Here is an 18,897-nt window from a genome sequence, read left to right as displayed (position 1 = left end):
CTGAACAGTGTAAGAGAACAGCAAGTAGATGTGTGTTTGTCCCAGTGAACAACTCCCTGAAGCATAAAGACCTCCAAACCAGGTATTTCCAGCAGTCCCTGATGTTTTCTCTTGCCCTTAAGCTATCCAAACTCCCCCTGCACTGCTGCATCCTTTGAGACCCCTGGTCTGTGAGTTCACAGAGCTTGAGGAAGGGCTTTTTGCTTTGCTCTGCTCTGATTTCTTCTGCTGCCCCGGGAATCTTCTGCAGCTGTCGTCAGGCACTGGTGTGGAAAGAAATGGGCCTTAATTGTCCTAAGCAGCCTCAGCTGGGACTTCCCCACACTCTTGAGCTGCATTTCAGCTCAGGCCTGTACTTTCAGTTTTGTTTTAAGCAAGTCTGCAGTATGGATGAAGAGCTGGAAAAGGTTGATGAATCACTGGTTGCAATGGCCTAGAAGAGGATTGACAAGGGGATGGATGCAGAGGGCTGGGGTCATGCTGGCAGCAGGGTCTGTGCTCCTGTGGAGCTGTCAGGCAGCTTGTCTGGAGGTAACTTTGGGGGAAACCAGGTAAGAGGCTTTTAAAGGCAGAGTGTTTGAGTGCTGTGCCCTAAAGCTGTGTTAGAACAGGGCTCAGAATGGGAATTTAATGATGTGGGAGTTGTAAATGAGAAAATCCCTGAAGGCTGAAAACTTGCTTTAAGCTGCTCTCAGTTGTCAGCGGCTGCTGGTTTGTTAAATGAGGACCTGCTGGTAACTTGTGGCCTCTTGGGTGATGGTGGTTTGGGGACAGGGCTTGGCTCTCCAGGGTGGATCTGGGTGCCCTGGTGAGAGATTGGCATCCCAGGAGGCTGGGGCAGGCTGGAGCTCTGGGCCTGTTCAGAGCACGAGCAGGACAGGCATCTTGGAAAGCATCCACAGGATGAGGCTTGGGAAGAAAAGGGCTGCAGCAGAAAGGATGAGCCAGGTCTCACCTCTTGCCTGTGTAGACACTTTTGGAGCTTGGGGAGCAAAAAGCCTTGCAATTGGAAGGTCCAGGGGAGACAAGAAGAGGCATATGTAGCTGTCCCATGAGCAAGAGAAAACCAAATCCTGCTACCTGTAGTGAGTGCACACTTGTGCTGAACAGGGAGACGGCCCTGGCTGTGGCTGCTTTGCTCTGCTCAGGTCCACATGTGTTCAGGTCCATGTGTTCATTGTTCCAGCCTCACTGGTGCCTCCAGCCATGCTGAGGGTCCTGCTGCCCCTTCCTCAGCCTGGCAGGGCACGGCCAGGCCTCATCTCACCTGTGCCAGGTGTAGTCTGTGCTCAGCTTGAAGGGAGGGTGGCCAGGGCATGTGATGGGAGGCATGTGAGTTCCAGCAGCCTTGCTGGGAGCTATAAATGGCATGTGTGCTCACTGGAGGAGCATGGCTGGCGGGGAGGAGGGGGAGGCGGTGGTGGCAGCCAGGGGGGTGTTGGGGTTTGCAGTTACTCCCTTGCTCTGGAGGAGGTTGACCCTGGGCTGTTGGGGACAGCTGTGAGGGTTGCTGGTGGGCACGTGTGTGTCATCTGAGTGATGAGGCAGACATGGAAAGGGCTTGTGCAAGCCTCAGAACCCTCCGTGGGGTACCCAGGAGACAAAATGGGGCTGTGGCAGGACTGCTGCTGCCAGAGGTGAGGTCTTGCCCTGGGCAACAGTTCCTGTTTGTAGGGACAGGGTGTGGGAGACCACCCTTTCCGACCTAAAAATTCTCTGTCCTCACAGCCTTGAGCGCTGGGGCAGTGCTGTCCTTCTTGCACCTTTGCTCTCCTGTGTGGGCTGTCCCTCTGCTGTGGAGGTGCTGGGTCCCAGGAGGATGTGACCTGTGCCAAGTGCTGGGAGCCATCTGATGTGCAGAGCTGGGTCTGACCAGCCCCTTCCCACCTGTCCAGGTGCTCTGTGCCACCCATGCAGGGCCGTGGGACAAAACCACAGCCTCTGCCCCTGTGGGTTTGAAGGTACCCATCCTGTTAAACGGGAGATCTTGCCTTCTACCACGGTGTGCTTTGGACGTACCTGCTTCCCTCTTGTGCTCTGCATACCCCTGAGCACCCCCACCCTCTGGGTGCCTCTGCAGCCCCCCAGATACACAGTCGGCCCGCTGTCCCTCGCGGGCTGTGACAACAGCCGGGGTGCGGAGGTGCCCGGAGCAGCAGCTGCCGGCACGGCCGGCGCTCAGCGCGGAGCCGCTCCCGGCCGGCTCCCGAGCATGGCGAGGCAGGCGCTCCTTGCGCCACGTGGTGCGTCCTCTACGAGGCCCCGCGTGCCCGGGGTGGCGGTGGGGAGCGGGCCCGAGGCAGGGGTGGCAGCGGGGCTGCCGCAGCGCTCGTTCGCTGTCCCCGCTCGGTGCCCGCCGTGCCGGTGCCGAGCGCCCCGCCGCGCTCCCGGGCCGGCCGCGGGCCCTTTAAGAGCCGCCCTGCGTGTTCCAACCCGGGCGTGACGCGAGCGCGGCCCGACCGTATGCAAATCAAACGCCAAGCGGCGACCAATGGGCGCCGGCGCTCGGCGGCCGCCAGCCAATGGCGTGGCGCCTCCCGACGGGGCGCCGTCTCGCCCCATATAAGGAGCGCCCTGGCCATAAAAGGCAACATTGTATCGCTTTATATGGGGGCGGCGCGGCGCGGCGGGGGCGGCGGCGGAGCGGGGCCGTGAGCGCGGAGCGCGGCGGGGACATGGCGGGGCCGGCCTGACCCGGCCCGACCCGACCCGCGCTCGCCGCCGCGATGTTGCCGAGCCAGGCCGGGGCCGGGAACGGCGCCGCCGCCGCGCTGGCCCGCGGCTCGGGGCTGGGCCGGTCGCCGGTGCCGCGTGGGGCAAACGGCGGCGGGGCGGCGGCGGGGGCGCCCGGGGGCTGCCTGAAGCGGGAGACGCTGTACAGCGGCAGCGAGGGCGACTCGGAGTCGGCCGAGGAGGAGGAGCTGGGCGGCGAGCGGCGCGGCGTGAAGCGTGGCCTGGCCGAGGCGGCGGCGGCGGCGGCGGGGCCCGCGGCGGGAGCGGCGGCGGCGGCCGCCTACAGCGGCGGCGGGGCCGGCGGGGCCGTGAGCGGCGCAAAGCCCGGCAAGAAGACGAGGGGCCGGGTGAAGATCAAGATGGAGTTCATCGACAACAAGCTGCGGCGCTACACCACCTTCAGCAAGAGGAAGACCGGCATCATGAAGAAGGTGCGGCCCCGCGACTCCGGCCGGGGCGGGGGGGCGGCCCGGCTGGACCCGGCCCGGGCGGGGCTGTCGGCAGGCACCCACCTGTCGGTGGAGTCCCGGCCCGGTCCGAGCGCGGGGCAGGCCGGCGGGCCGTGCCCGGAAACGGCTGTGGCTTCCCCGTCCCGCGGGCGGGCCCGGGGGGGCGGCCGGCACCGGCCCCTTCCGGGGGGCTGCGCGGGAGCCGCCGGCGGGGCTGCGGGCACGGAGGGGGAGTCCCCGGGGCCCGGGGATGCCGGCGGCCTCGGCGGTCCCCCGGCGTGAGATGTGCCCGGGGGAGCAGCGCCCAGCCCCGGGCCGGAGCTGACCGGTGCCGAGAGCCGCCACCAAGACACCGAGTGTTTGGTGGCACAGCTGGACCGCCCCGGCCCCGCAAGGGCTCGGTAGGACTGCCTGCTTCGGCCACGGAAGGGACCGAGGCCGCGTCTCGGCCGGTCCGAAGTGCAGTCCGTGGTGTGCAAAGACAGATTAGAAACTTGGGGGGTTTTGGATGCTGCTGGCTGATCTGCATCCCTGGTGGTGCTCGTAGCATCTTCTGAACAAGTGGGTAGTGCTGCATCCCAGCTCAACTGGGCATCATGCACCCTGGGAATGTGGGAATGGGTGTAAGGCACTGCTGGGCACATCCTGGATGTACGGGACCACGGGACATAGAATGAGGCTATCCTGTCTGTAGGAGCTTGTGTGAGACCACTGAGTGTGCAGCAATGGCATACGAAGAGTGCAGTTCCTAGTCCACAGGTGTTCTTCACCTGGGGCATGGTGGCCTCGCTGCAGGGGTGCTTGGGTGCAGCTGTGCTCAGAAGTCTGGAGCCTGAGAGGGAAATCTGGGTCAGAGCCTGGATGGGGTGTTGGTGAGGGGAATGAGGTAGCAGAGATGTGTGCCAAATAACATCACTGAGAAGTGAGGTGAGGGAGGCATCCAGACATGTCTGGAGAAGCCAGTGGGATTTCCAGAATGGAGACAGTCCTGTGTCCCCATGTTCTCAGACTGCTGTACTGTGGGGACCACTCTACCCATGGCCTCTTGGCAGGCACGTCCCCTAAGGGTGTGCTAAAGGGGATGGAAACACAGCATGGGGCGCTTCAACCTGTAGGGAGCCAGTCTTGGGCTGGTTTTAGAGGCCACAGCTCCTCTGGGGTGGCAGGGAGCTGAAGCTGGTGTGAAGAGAAGGAAAGCCATTGTGGGGACACGCAGGAACTCTTGTCCTGCACTGTGCGTTGTCCCTGTTGCCCGTGACTCCCTGCTGTCCCCTTGTCCTGCTGGCAGGCCTACGAGCTCTCCACGCTGACTGGCACCCAGGTCCTGCTGTTGGTAGCCAGCGAGACAGGCCATGTGTACACGTTTGCCACGCGGAAGCTGCAGCCCATGATCACCAGCGAGACGGGGAAGGCGCTGATCCAGACCTGCCTCAACTCCCCGGACTCGCCGCCGCGCTCGGACCCCACCACTGACCAGCGCATGAGTGCCACTGGCTTTGAGGAGACAGACCTCACCTACCAGGTGTCCGAGTCAGACAGCAGCGGGGAGACCAAGGTAATGTTCCTGGGCAGCCCGGGAGGCGTGGGCTGGGAGCCCTCATCGTCCCCAGGCCTGTTTAAACAGCAGCACTGGCAGCTGAGGATGAGCTCCCTTGTGTCACAGCACCTTGGGGCTGGCTGGCTCCTTGGCTGATAGCAGCAGTGATTGAAGGAGGGAGAGAAGTGAGTGGCAGGTATCCTGGTCCTGGCCCTTGCAGTGTGCACCCAGCCCACCCCCCTGGCCAGCTTTCAGCACTGTTATCTCTCCCCAGGCGTCTCCATGCTCTCACACTCATTGATAAAAATTTGATTCTGCCTCCATGGCCTTATAAGGCCTGGTTTCCCTCGCCAGAGTCCCTGGCAGGGCCCCTCACATTCCTTATAAGCTGCAGCTGTCTCTTGCTTTGGTGCTGTTTTGGAAGGGGGCAGGGAGGACATAGGGAATGGAAACATTTGGCTGGACAGGCCATTTCTGCTCCCTGCCTGTTGTCCCTGCAGACGCTGGCCCTTGCCTGCCCGTGTTACTCGTGGCCCTGGGCCCAGGGGGGCCTGGCTGCGGGTGCAGAGCTGGGCAGGGTCAGCTTTCCTGCTGGAAGGGCCCCGTCTTGTCCCTGCCCTCCCTGGCGCCGTTCCTCAGGGCTGTGTCCCACATCCTGCCACTTCCTTGGCAGCCTGGTGCTCAGATCCACAGGTGCTCGGAGACAGGAGGCAGGGAAGTCTGTGGTGCAAGGCTAGGATGCCGTGCTGAATCTGGGGCTCTGCTGCAGCTTCGCAGGCCTCTGTGCAGTTCTGCTGGGTGCTGGGAATTAGAACAGCCCTGCTGTACCTGTGCTTGTGTCACAGGTACCAGGCTTGCTGCAAAAGTGTTCTTCCATTGGTTTTGTCACAGGAGCTCTCCAGCTGTCTGTGCTCAAACCACAACATCCTTGCCATGCAGTAGCCTCTAGACATGAAGCAGACAGAACCTGGAGGCCTCTCTGCTGTAATTGCAAAAGTAGTGAGTGCAGCTCTGAGGTGTGCCCAACGTGTCTGGGGCTGCAGGGGTATTCAGCTGCCTGTTTTTATGCTGTGACAGCACAACAGTTCTGGTCATGGTGCTGCTGAGTATACCCCCTGTTCCTCAGTGTCCACTTCCCCACATGTGCAGTGCAGTGCAGTGCTGCACCAAGCAAAAGCTTATTGCTGCTGAGCCCTGAGAAACGTCAGCAGCCACAGTGATCCCTGCAGGCAGAGGAGCTGTGGAAGTATGGTTGGAGTCTCAGTGCTGTAGCCCTTAAGAGTCCCTGAGAGTGGCTCCTGCTGATGAGATGCCACCAGCAGTCCTGGCTGTCCCTGTCTGGCATGTCTTCCCTGGTGCCTCTTGTTGCTGGTCTGAGCTGTGCCAGCCCTACCCAGCAGGCAAAGGAGCCTTCTCCCTTGTGCAGCCTGTGTTTGTAAGGACTTGTGCCTCCTGGGCTTTTCCTGGATGAAAAGGCAAGTCCTGCAGGCATTGCATAATGAGACAAATTACCTGTCCCTGTCATGAGGCCTGTCCCCATCATATCCCTTTGTACTCTTCCTGGAAATACTGCTAGTTGGCCCCAGGGGAACTGTGCCCTTGGGGTGCAGTTACTCTGCAGAGACCTTCTAACACAACTTCTCTATTCTCACTGCCTGATGCAACCCTGAGAGCTCCAACCCAGTGCTAATGCTTAGTGTGGGGTGCTTTGTGGCCACAGCCAGCGTTTGGGAAGAGGCTGGAGGAGCCCAGTGGCCCTGTCTTCTGCTTGGCATTCTGACTAAACCCACCTCTGGCTGGCTGGGAGCTCCTGCCGTGGCAGACCCTGGGGCTGGGGACAGGGGCTGTCCTGCTGTGCCTTCTGCGGGCCTGGCAGCCTGGTTGGTGCTCAGGCAGAGACCAGCTGAATTCACATAGACCAAGAAGCCTTCTGAGGATGGAAGGAGCCTGCGGATGGGCCATGCTGGGGCCATGCTGAGGGGTCGTGGTGCACAAGGCTGGGTTACAGGTGCTTCACTGGAGAAGGTGGCAGGAGATTCAGTGCCAGCTCCAGCCACGTGGGATGCTCCAAAAGACTCCCTGGCCTTCCTCTGTGGACTCTGCTTCCCAGATCTCTGTATGGACAAAATCTGCTTGTGCTCAGTGCTGCAGCAGAGTGGGAAGACAATGCAGCCAGGCTGTCACCTGCAGTCAGCAGCCTGCTGGTTACTCCTCTGTGCTACACCAGCAGTAGCTCTGAAATCCTCCTGCTGTGCCAGACCCAAACTCCCTGCTGTGGACTGCGGCTTGCTGTGCTTTTGGACAGTTACTGTATCCTCATTGGTGATACCTCTCTTCTCTTTTGCAGACCCCAAAGAACACTGCCTGCGTGCAGTCTCCTGGGTGTGCTTGTGTGGGAAAGGATATTTTGGAGGGAGCTCAGGGGCTCTGGATTGGGGTGAGAGTATGGGAGTAGCCCCGATCTGGTCATCTCTCTGGACTGGGAAAATGTGAGATTTTCTGCCATATCTGGAACACAGACCAGGTGTTGGAGACCACATTGGGATTTCCCATATACCTCTGAGGCCTGTTGTCCTACACCTGTGTAATAATTCTGTCTAGGGAGCCTGGGCCATGCTGAGCAGCATTGCCTCAGGTAGTCCCTAAAAGCTGAGGAGTGGGATTGTTTCTGTCCCCAAGACACTGCTGTGGTTCAGGATGGGCATCAGCTGGCCTGGTCTGTGGCCCTGTGCCCTGTTTGTCTGTGCAAAGCAGTGCTGTGGGTCTGGGCAGACACCTGCTGCTGGGCTGCACCTCTGCTGTGCTGCTTCCACAGACAGTGATGTTTGCACTGAGCTGGAATGGATGTGCAGCTGCATCAGGAGGGGAAGGCTTTCAAGGCTGCTGTCTGCCCCATGGTTTGTCTGTGACCCTTTGGGTGTTATCTGCTGAAGTGACCCATGCCTTGGCTTATGCATGTGGTCTGGGCTTTGTGGGGTGCTGGGAAGAGCCGAGGTGCCCAGGAGATGGCTGAGGTATCCCAGGCAGTCATAAGGAGATGGCAATGGGTGTCCAATCCCAAGGTCTCTCCCAGCTCTCTTTCTGTATTGCAAGCTGTTGCTGCAGCCCAAGAGAAGCACAATAAAGATGGAAGGAATCTGAGTCTCAACAGAGTCAGAATTGGGAGGGCAGAGATTGGCTATGCATGGTTCAAGTCTGTTGCCACAGCATCTCTCTCAAGCACCTTTGTTTTGGACTGAGATTTGCCCTTGTGCTTCTAGGGAGCCCTGAGAATCTCCCTGAGTAGAGTAGAGTGCTGTGAATTTTCTGGGATGCCTTCTCCAGGCCTGGGAGTATGGAGCGTGACTGGGTGCTGGGTGCCCTGGCTGGCTGGGGTTATATCTCACAGGTATACTACTTTAGAGCTATAGCTGGGGGTGAGGAACCCTGGCTTTTCCAGCTGGGAATGGCACCTGTCCTGCCCAGCTCTGCTCTGGCTCCCTAGTGGGCTGGGGAGAGCTCTGCCCTGTCACCCACGTGGGGAGGGCAACCACAGCCTCCCATGTCCCATGTGGGATGGCAGGAGTTTGTGGTTGAGCTAATGGAAAGTGCCTCTGCTGGGCTTTGCTGTTATCACGTGCCTCTTCTAATTTAGACTTCAGGGACTGTGGTGCCAAGGCAGAGGGGTGTTTCTCTCCTCCCTCCCTGGGCCCTGGGGCACGACTGAGTGCCTGGGATTGGATCCCCCTGTCCAAAATGGGCTGCCTTCCCTTTTTTAGCTGTTCGTTGAGCTGTGAATTCCTTGCTCCTGGCAGCTTGACAACTGGGAACAAGGCTTAGCACGTGGGAGAGCTGGGCCCACCAGCTGCAGTGGGAGGGGTGGGAGTGTGGCAGCCTTAACTCTTCCCAGGCGTGCTGGCAGCTGTGTCAGGGCACGGGGACAGCAGCTTGCCTGTGGTCTGTGGCATGGGCTCCTGTGAAGCAGTGCACTCTGTGTGCTCTTGGTCAGATGAGCAGGGCAGGAGAGGAGTCATGGGCACCCTGGGTATTCTGAAGGGGATTTGGGGGATGAGGGCACCTTAGGTGACTGCCAGGGGCAGCAGGAACCATGCTGGGCTTGCTTGGTTTCTGCAGATCCAAGGCACATCAGCCACGTGATTTGTGGCTGTGGGAGCTGATGTGTTACTGCAGGTTGGCACACCCACTCCTCGCTTGTTGCCACACCTGGGATGCCAGTCTCTCTGGCCAGTGCTGGCCCAGCACAGAGCCCTGATGCTCAGCTCCTCTGGCAGTGCTGTCCTTGGGCAGGCATGGAGATCTGAAGCTCCTTGCAGGACCCTGCTGGCTGTAGCCAACACGTGGGGTCCTTGGGAAGCATTTGCCTCATGCCCATCTCCTGCCAGTGGATTGGCAAATAGATGCTTCCTATGGTCAGGTTCTCCTGGCCTCTGCTTTGGGAGATGTGTGGAGGCATTCCCCAGGGCCTGCCAAAGCTGCTGTCAGGGCAGCTGCTGGGTTTGGGCCTCCCTAGCGTCCAGCTTTGCCTTTAGTCACCTCTCCCCTGTCACTTCCAGTGTACAGCTGCCTTTAAGAGCTAATTCTCAGCCCATTCTTGGTCCTATGTTTCCTGCCTTAAGGGAAGTGGTGTGTGTTCCTGACAGGAGACTCTGTGCCTTTATGTTTGTCCCTGCAAGGGCTGCTTTTGCCTGGTGTGTGCCAAAAAGAGGCTATTCTCTTCTTAGACGTTTTGGGGACTCCTGGGGAGTGAAACGGTTGCTTTGTCCCCTGGTGTGTTGTAGGGAAGGCTCTCTGGGGACCTCTGTGGCCCTGGGCCCGCATCCAAAGTTTTTGCAGAGCTCTCTCCAGCTTTCCTCATGTTTGTGCAAGCAGCTCTTCTCTGCTCCCCTCGCTCTGCTCCCTGTGCTGACAGCAGGCTGTGGGGGGTATGGTTTGGCAAGGGGAAACAACTCACAGAGCCTGGCCTGGTGACAATCTCTCCTTTTGCAGGACGCCCTGAAACCCGCGTTCACTGTCACCAACCTGCCGGGAACAACGTCGATCCAGACAGCCCCCACCACCTCGACCTCCATGCAGGTCAGCAGCGGCCCCTCATTCCCCATCACCAATTACCTGGCGCCAGTGTCTGCCAGCATCAGCCCCAATGCCGTCACCAGTGCCAACGGGACAGTGCTGAAGACCACTGGAGCCAGTGCAGTGACGTCTGGGGGCCTCATGCCGATACCCACCGGCTTCACCCTCATGTCAGGTCAGTGCTTTGGGGACTGGTCAGGGGCTGCATCCACCCATCCCTGCACCTGGAGCGCGTTGCTGTTCTCCCCAGGGGAGAGGGGACCTAGTGGCAGGAGGGAAGCAGAGTGGTTGCTGCTGTGAGGTGGGCCCAGCTGGGATTCCGTGCTCAAAGCCAGCCAGGCCAGTGCCTGGAGAAGGGTCATGTAGTGACTGTCTCTCTAGAGTGCCCCCAGCTGGCCCTGCTGCTGGAGGTGGCAGGGAGCTGAGCTGGGGAGCCCAGGGCAGCCCCGAGGAGCCTGGAGGGAGGGGAAAGCAGGTGGTGACAAAGCCTTTCTTTCTCCTCCTTTCAGCAGGTGGTTCCCTTTCTCCGGGGAGCCCTGCCATTCCTGTCCCTCAGTTACAGCCTCTCTCCCTGGCTTTTCCCAGCCAGCAGGGCCAGCTGGTCACGGGTACAGCTGCAGCAGGCAGTCTTCCACTTCCCTGCCAGAGATGGGGGCGGATTGTGTCGCTGGCAGGTCAGCACTGGCGTCTCCTCCTCCTGCCGGAGATGGGGGATTGAGGTGTCTGTGGGGTCCTGGGCCTGGCCACAGAGCTGACCCCTGGCTGTGGAAGCACAGAGGAGGCAGAGCACAGGGAACCCTGCCTGTGGCTGCTGGGGAGAGTTGGAAAGACAGGGCAGAAAATGCTTGACATAGGCAGGAGCAGCATCCTGGGGGGATGCAGATGGAGGGAAGCAGTGGATTTTCAGGCCCTGGGGCTTGGCCTGTGGCTAACAAATGCAGCAGAGACAGGTCCCTAGTGCAGATGTGCTGAGGATGAACTGTGCTGCTAGAACTTATGGAGGGCTAGCACAGGGGCTCAGGTGCTCAGTGCTTGTTTATTGAGTGCTGGCATTTGACTCTGAGAAGCTGCCCTTGCTTCTGTGTTTGTATCTGCAGTCAGCCACTGAACCACCGTGCAGGGGATAGGCTGGGGAGACACAGAGCAGAGTGATGGTGCTGCCCTGTGTGCACTCTCCTTTGCGGGAATTTCTTCTCGTTCTGAGTTAAGGCTCTCCAGGTGTTTGTTCTTGGGCTGGACATGTTGCTAGATGGAGTTTCAGAGTAGGTCTGGGCTCTCCTTTGTGGTGGCATCCATCATCTGAGGAGCAGCACTGGGTGACACAGTATTTCTCTTTGTGCCTACAAAGAGAAGCCCATGACTCTGGTAACTATTGTGCTTTCTTGGAGTGCTTAAGGCTCTTGGGGGCCTGGGCAGACAGCAGGCTCCCATTCAAGGGAACTGGATTTCTCCTGTGATCTGGAGGAGATAGAGAATAACTGATGTGTGTCTCTGGGCTGTGGTGTGTGGGGAAAAGCCCAGTCTGAGCAAGCTGGCCAGTGATTCTTGTTCTCTTGCATCCTTTGCTTTTCGCCCTGGAGGCAGCACCTCAGCATTAGGAGACCTTTCTGTGCTGGGCTGTGTTTCTTGAGCTGAAGTGCTTTGCAGGGAGTGGTCAGGGACAGAGGCTGTGTGGCCTGCAGCTCTGGGATGCACACCTTGAGACCAGGTGTTCTCTAATCCCTCTGTGGGGCACTGTAATGTCCTTAAGGTCACAAGGAGGGTGAGAGCTGCACCCTGAGTGTCCTGTGGAGGATGGAGCTGGGCTCCAGAGAGTGAAGGCAGCAGAGCCCAGCTGGCATGGACATTTGGGCTCCTGTGGTTCCACTCGGTGCAGCAAAAGTGTTCCTTGCAGAGCTGGCTCCTCACCGGGGAGGAAAGTCTGGGCCCTCTCCTCCCAGCATCTATTGGCAGAACCAGGAATGGCAAGGAGCATCCCAGATGTTCCTGAGCCACTGCTAGGAGTTGAGCAAAAGCTGTTATTGTGGCCTTTCCTTCACTCTTGGAGCTTTCGGTTAACTCTTTCTTGGCCCACATGCCAGGCGAAGAGCAGGTTGTGGTCTCTGGTTTCTGCCACTCACTGCTCTGTGTGAGTGCAGCTCAGAGCGCTGCTGTGGAGCTGTGTGCAGCCACAGGAGGACCGGGCAGCTCTCACACCTGTGTGAAAGTGCCTGTATCTCTGTGGAGGCTCACGGGCTGCTCTCTCTCCCCAGGTGGTACCATGGCTCAGCAGGTTCCAGTCCAGGCAATCCAGGTGCACCAGGCACCGCAGCAAACGTCTCCCTCTAGTGACAGCAGCACTGACCTTACCCAGACCTCTTCCAGCGGAACAGATATTGGTAACCACCCTCTGTCTGCCTTCCTAACCTCTGCTGAAAACAGCCCACGCCAGCATGTCCCATGCCCCCCCCCCTCGCCAGTTTCCTTCTTGAGGAACAGTTTCCCAGTTTCTCAGGCTTATTGATACCTGTTGCCAGGTGATGTGCTACGCTGTATCCTACACTGGGCTTAGGGCCCCTTACAGGGGACTTCAGATACATAATCATCTGCTCTCACTCGCTCGGTTCTCCGGGGGTTTCTTAGTGAGCCAGCACTGCCTCTAGCACAAGGCATTGGCTCACATCTGCTTGAGACTTTTACTGTCTGTGCAGAAGACATCTCTTTGTCAGCAAAATCTAAGTTCAGGTGCCTTGATGCAGGCTGAACCTAGTTCAGCAGCTCTATTAAAATTTCATCACGGAATTGAGATACAAGTTGAATTTAGTCCTGGGATGTTTGGCAACCGTGTTTTCCTGCCCCTTCATTCCCATGGAAGGAGAGGTTTGAGCTCTCCTGCTCTATCTCCGGGCTTTTGCCCACAAGGGTGGGTCTCTCCATGCCTGGGATGGCTGGGGCGGGGGTGCTGGGCAGGCAGGTGACCCTGGCAGGTGACCCTGTGTGCGCTCACGTGTGCTCTGTCCTGGTGGCAGTGACCCTCCCGGCGACCATCATGACGTCGTCCGTGCCAACCACCGTGGGCGGCCACATGATGTACCCCAGCCCGCACGCAGTGATGTACGCGCCCACCTCCGGCCTGGCCGACGGCGGGCTCGCGGTGCTCAACGCCTTCCCGCAGGCACCCTCAGCCATGCAGGTGTCCCACGGCCAGGTCCAGGATCAGGGTAAGGCAGCTCTCCAGGCCAGTGCTCCCTCAGAGTGCACTGGCCACCCCGGTTTTCCTTGTCCCACATGTGCGCTGCATGTGCATTGCAGAGGGTTTTCTTCGCCGCAGTCCAGGTGGCTCTGCAAAGGCCTGGCAAGGGCGAGGCTCAGTGTGTGTTTTTAGGTCTTGCCAGAATCTCTCACAAGGATTGTGTGAGCTGTTGATGGGTGAAAAGGAGGGTGAGGGTTTCTGGGATGAGCAGGCAGCACAGGGAGTCAGGAGGCTCTGGAGAGGATATGTGCTTGCATGAGGGGGAAAAGTAGCATGGAGCCATGTGGGCAAGACTTGGGTTGAGGCCTTGTGCCTGCTTCTCCCAGTGTTTGGAAAAACAGTGCACGTGGCTTCCTTCTGGAATGTATCCATGTGTGCAAATAGGTAGCTTTGTCCGTGAGTGGCTCCACAGAGCTCAGAGAAAGGATCCGTGGGGTTCACTGCTTAAGGGACAGTGTCATTTGTGCTTCTCTCTGTGGCAGGTGGCGTCCCCCAAGTGTTCCTGACAGCCCCATCAGGCACGGTTCAGATCCCAGTCTCAGCTGTCCAGCTTCACCAGGTAGGCCCGGAGTAGTACTTGCAGGTGTTCAGGGGTGGTTATTCTCGCTCTTCTTCTGCCTCCACATCCTTTGTGTGTCTGGGCAGACATGGCTGGGTAGGGAATGCTATCTGTGCTGCCCAGCCTTGGGTGATGAGGGGGTCCTGTCCTCCTTGGGACGGTGCCAGGGAAGGACAGTGTCCCCAGCTGCTGGTACATGTGGTCTCAGGGCATGCTGTCCCCCAGCGGTTCCTCCTCCCTTCTCTCTCTAGATGGCTGTCATTGGGCAGCAAAGCAGCAGTGGCAGCAGCCTGACGGAGCTGCAGGTGGTCAACCTGGACACCTCACACAGCACCAAGAGTGACTGAGAGGCCTCTGCTGCTGGCCTTCTGTTTCTGGCTGGTCACGCCAGTGTTGGGGCTGGCAGCGACTCCTTCTCGTACAGACTGCACCAGTTATTTATTGTTGCCTTTTCACGTTTCCTTCATCCACACATGCACACACACACACGCACTCACCCACCCCACACACACAGGCATGCGCGTGGGGCTGCAGGACCCACCCGGGGTGGAGCCGTGCTGGGGCCGTGCAGGGCTTGGGGCATTTGGATGCTGCAATAGCTGTGCTTGTCTCACGCCAGCCAAAGAAATTTGTCTCTCGAGGGGAGGATTGCTCTGCACTGTAAATAAATACTGCAGGCCGTTCCCAGCTGGAGGCTCTGGCTCCTTCTGGGTGCTCTGAGTCACCTTGCCCATGGGTATTTACTCTTTGTGGGGCTCAGCTTAGGCCCGGAGCCACAGTGCAGGTGCAGCTTGGAGCAGAGTGGGTTGTGGCTGTGCTGCTGGCCTCAGCAATGTGCCTTTGTGGGGGTGACGGGTCCTGGCCGCAGCCACTCACCCTGGGCTCCGGACAGGAGAGAGGGGCCAGCTTGCACGTGCATCTCTGGGCCTGCACGCCCTCTCCCCAGAGGGCAGGGCACAGCCGCTGGCACGTGGCCCTGTCCCCTCGTATGCACTACAGTGAGCCCTCTGCCCTCAGTGCCTCCTCCTGGGCTGCCTGGCACATTTCCAGCGTGGCCGGCCCTGCCCTGGCCGCTGCCCTTGCACAGGTGAGGCGGTCGAGAGATGCCCGGGAACACAGAGACGCCCTGGAGAGCTCCTCAGGGGCCCCACGCTCTCAGCCCTCGCACTGCTTCTGGACTCCATACACCCAGGGAAACCTGGCTGGGTCTTTCCTACATCCCCCTGCGGCTCCAGCCAGCGCTTTCTAAACTTCTGTGTCTGATGCAAGGTGGAGAAACAACTCAAATGTCAAAGGGAAGAGCCCATGGGGCACTGAGCTGCTGGGCAGGTGGCAGGCTCTGCCTCTGAGCACCAGGGTAACCTGCCCATCCTGGGCTGTGGGGGAGCAGCTGTGATGCCTGTACAGGCTCACCAAGGCTGGGGGAGAAGGGCTTGGGGCACGCTTGGTCCTGCATGGGAGTTGCTGTGAATGGCTCTGCTACCTAGCCCTGTCCCTGGAGGGAGAGTGAGCAAGTGAGAGAAGCTGCTGAATTCTTAGGGGAAGAAGCAGCTACTGTAACTTTTTTTTTTTTTAAGTTAAAGACAAAAGAAGCCTTGGAGAAAAAAAAAAGAAAAAAAAAAAGAAAAAAAGAAAATTACTTTATTTTTCTAAGTGTTAAACTCAGTATTTATGTAATTCTTTAAGGAATAAAAGTTTGGCTCCTGTACAGTTTTAATGGGGTTTGTACCAGGGGGATGGGAGAGGGGTGGGTGGGCGGGCATGGAGGCAGGAAAGGGGCCTTGCTTTTGAGTTTGTATTGTAACCTTGGACATGTTCCCTCAGCATTAGCGTTTAAGCTGCACTCTCCATCCACCAGCATGTGCCAGGGATCAAGCTGAACCGAGTGGGGTGCTTGTTTCCTACTTTCCTGTAACGAGGACTTCATACCCACAATTTTGGGTTTAATGGGCAGAAGGCAAGTGAAGCAGTGGCTGGTCTCTGGAAGTGGTAAACCCATTCCTCAGAAGCAGGGAGGTCGCAGTGTGCCCAGGAGCCAGAGACAGGCTGGGTTTTCTGATGGCAGCTCTGTGCACTTCTGGTCCAGGGACCCACAGGTGTTCTGTCACTGTCGCCGCCCTTGGCGTGGAGCAGTGCCTGAGGGGCATGGGTGTCCCCACTCCTCCCTGTGCTGAGTGACCACCAGTGGCTAACCCCTGTCCTCCCTGCATGCTTGTGCAGGCAGCATCTCCTGAACTCCTGGCTGATGATCTGGGCTGTAGTTGCCCCTCTGCAGCGCACAGATGGGGACAGGTCTCCTCCAAGCTCCCTGGGCAAAGAATTCCCAGAAGGGTCTTTCAGCCCTTGATCTGTTAGCAGCCTGGGAAGGTCCCGTGGGGAGTGGAGTGGCCCATCTGGTGAGGGTGACGTTGCATGTGGCCTCCCCTTTGAGTTCTTGCTCTAAGACTGATTCAAGTCCTGCAGCTCAGAGCATGTGGGAGTGCTGAGCCATGTCCCATGGCTCGGTGTAGGAAAACTGCTCAGTGATGCTTCCAAAACCGTGTAGGTACCTAGGAGCTCGTCCAGGGAGAAGTGTGGGGTCAGAGTTTGCATTGTCCTTTGCCCCAGCACATCACTGTGGCCTGGCTTTGCCCTGCTTTGCTTCTGCTGGCACTATGGAGCAGAGCTGTTGGGCCAGAAGGGCAGGAGAGCCCCTGCTGCTACAGGGTGTCTGACTGCATCCCCTCCCTGGCTCCCCAAAGGCAACTGCTGGTTAAACGCTAATGGTGTATTTTATTTAAGTGCAGACTTGTAAGAACACTTGTGTATCAGGGAAATAATGGCATTTATTGTGTGGTGACATTTTTAGTTCATTTTACTGGTTTGAGGGGTGTGTGTGCGTGCGTGTGTGTGTGTGTGTGTACGCATAAGTGTGTGTGGGATTATTTTTTTTTCCCCTCCAGTTTCCAGGGTTGTGTTTCTGGAAGGATGTGGAAGTAATCACAGTACTATGTACAGAGCTTTCTTTTGTATTAAAAAAAATTTACTCTTTCAATAAATGTTATCATTTTGTGCACAGATTTGGGATCTTGACCGTGTTTTGCAGGAGGGGATGACGCACACCTTAGGGATGGGGATCAGGGACAGATTCCTGCACCTGCTGGTGTACTGAGGAGGATGGGGAGCTATCTGAGCATGACATGGCAAAGAGGGGCCCTTTGTAAAAGTCTCCATCCCTACTGCCTCCTGCACAGGTTGTTCCTGACCACCTGGACTTCTCCTCTGGAGTCTCAGCCTGATGTGTGGGCCAGAGCCTGACAGAAGGGCTGTGAGGACCCTCTTTCCTGAAAGCTCTGGAAAGATGTCCCTGGTGAGCAGGGCATGGGGTCAGTCAAGAGAGGTAAAAACCAGCCATGAGGAGGAATGGGGAATTTGAAAAAGAATTTGTGGGTGTTAATAGGAAGGAGCAGGGAGACTTTAATTCCCTGCAGAAAACTGCTGTGAGAAGATATGGCAATATCCAAAATCCAGTCTGGAGAGACATTACTTAAAATCAGGCAGAGGCCTAGAAGCCAGATAAAGGGCACGTGGAGGCTCAGTAAATTATCCAAAGGTGTGAATAAAACCTAAGGGAGAGGAGCTCATTGCAGTCATCAAGGCTGCTGGGGCAGAGGACACCAGCTAAAAATGCAACTGCTGGCTGCTCCATAGCATCAGGTGCTGGAGCAGATGACAACGTAGTGTGAGAAAAGCTTAGCACTGATAAAAGTGTGCAGTTTGGAGAGGATCCCTCAGGAGAGGAGAGGATTGTACAGCAAGTACTTAGGAGCAAAAGACAGCTGAAATGGCTCTTTCCCCATCAGGAGGTGAGGTGCCTCGCTTTTACAGTGCTACCTCACTTTTAGCCCCGTGCCTACCCAGGTGTGGCTCGTGGCTCAACACCACAAATGCCCTTTCAGCACAAGCAATCCCATGTCACCTGTGCACAGGGGGCTGTGTGTCACTCAAGGAGCAAGACATCACAGATACAATCTTTATTTTTAGGATAAATGACCTGCTAAGTGTGGTGTGGAGACATCAGAGCAAAGACGTAAGTAGGCTGTATGAATACCACAGAAACCTCTCCTTATCACAAACAAAATGTCTTGGTAGTGACTGAGGAACGAAAATGACATATTAATTTTTAATTAATTAAGAACAGAGATTTCAAGAGCATCCGCAGGATTCTGGAAAGAGAGCATCAATAGCATCAACAGAGATCACATGTACTAATGGAGAAGTCAAGAGTGTGGTCTGGAAAACAAACATTTACAATCCACCATTGGTGCCACAGGTTTAGAGGATGGTCTCCATGAACTGATGCAGCACAGCAGAGTTTTATCCGGCCTATAATTAATTGCAATTATATTGTTTGGATTAATTGCTGACTGCTATTGTAAAACATGGGAATTGTCTAATCCGCTGAATTAGTACTGAGGGTAGAAATTAGGTTGGATACATACAAGTTGCTCCAGGATCAAATAAGAAAGCAAAGTCTCATCCAGTTAGCTGATGATTTTAATGTTTGTTTATAATTTAAACCTTATCAGACTGATAGAAACCTGCACCCCCAAGGAAGGAAAGTGCGGGCAAAGGATAAGAATTTAGATTTTATGGTATGGGCATTTCAGATCAGTGTGACATCAAAGCTGGAAAGGAGCTGGAAACAGGCCAAGCTTGTGTGCAGCTGGCTTCAATGGCTCTCCAGCAGCACTGAGAACAGGGCAGTGTCAGAGCCCCAAAGCCACCGGGAGCCAGCACAGCTGGCACTGAGGCCAGCAGGGTGGGTGGAGGGTGGCTGCAGGGCTGGAACCACCCCAGGGCCATGGGCCGGACATTGCTGCACTGTAATTCTTGATTAACGGTGCAGTTGCAGTAATAATATTAGTGCTGAAATGACATGCTTTTAACCTTCTTGCCACCCATCCTGCTGCAGCCCTTGATGAAGGCAATTAATCACCAGAGAATGGCACCAACACACAGCACAGCACATTACCACACCACCAAAAAACAGCTTGCTCTAGAAGATGCCTTCTTCAGCTTGCAGCTTCCATTTGTTCTCATTTCCAACATTAGCCAGGGGAATCAGAAGATTTTCCAATCTTTCATGGTTTTCCACCGCTGCCCACTGTTCCTCGTGTGCCTGGGGGACCAGCAGCTTTGTGACCCATGGCCACAGACAGGCTCTGCACTCTGGTCCCAGCTCAGGTGGGGCCTGGAACCCCTTTGGAATCCACGAGCCATCCTGAGGGACCCTGTGGGGCAGCCAGCAGTGCTCTTGTGGCACATTCCCAACGGG

At 57.2% G+C, this 18,897-nt stretch overlaps 1 protein-coding gene across 1 annotated transcript; it reads left to right on the top strand.

The window, feature by feature from the left end:
* Positions 1-2,644: 2,644 nt before the first annotated feature.
* SRF (serum response factor) lies at positions 2,645-16,637 on the top strand. The gene is made up of 7 exons (XM_066316701.1): positions 2,645-3,164; positions 4,471-4,737; positions 9,706-9,964; positions 12,042-12,167; positions 12,798-12,989; positions 13,504-13,580; positions 13,832-16,637. Exons 1-7 carry the CDS (start codon positions 2,727-2,729, stop codon positions 13,925-13,927), a joined length of 1,455 nt encoding a protein of 484 aa, XP_066172798.1. The 5' UTR covers positions 2,645-2,726; the 3' UTR covers positions 13,928-16,637.
* The last annotated feature ends 2,260 nt before the right edge of the window (positions 16,638-18,897 follow it).

Source organism: Sylvia atricapilla, chromosome 3 (genome assembly GCF_009819655.1).
Source record: "Sylvia atricapilla isolate bSylAtr1 chromosome 3, bSylAtr1.pri, whole genome shotgun sequence".
Lineage (NCBI taxonomy): Eukaryota > Metazoa > Chordata > Aves > Passeriformes > Sylviidae > Sylvia > Sylvia atricapilla.
This window is presented reverse-complemented; position numbering and strand designations above follow the sequence as displayed.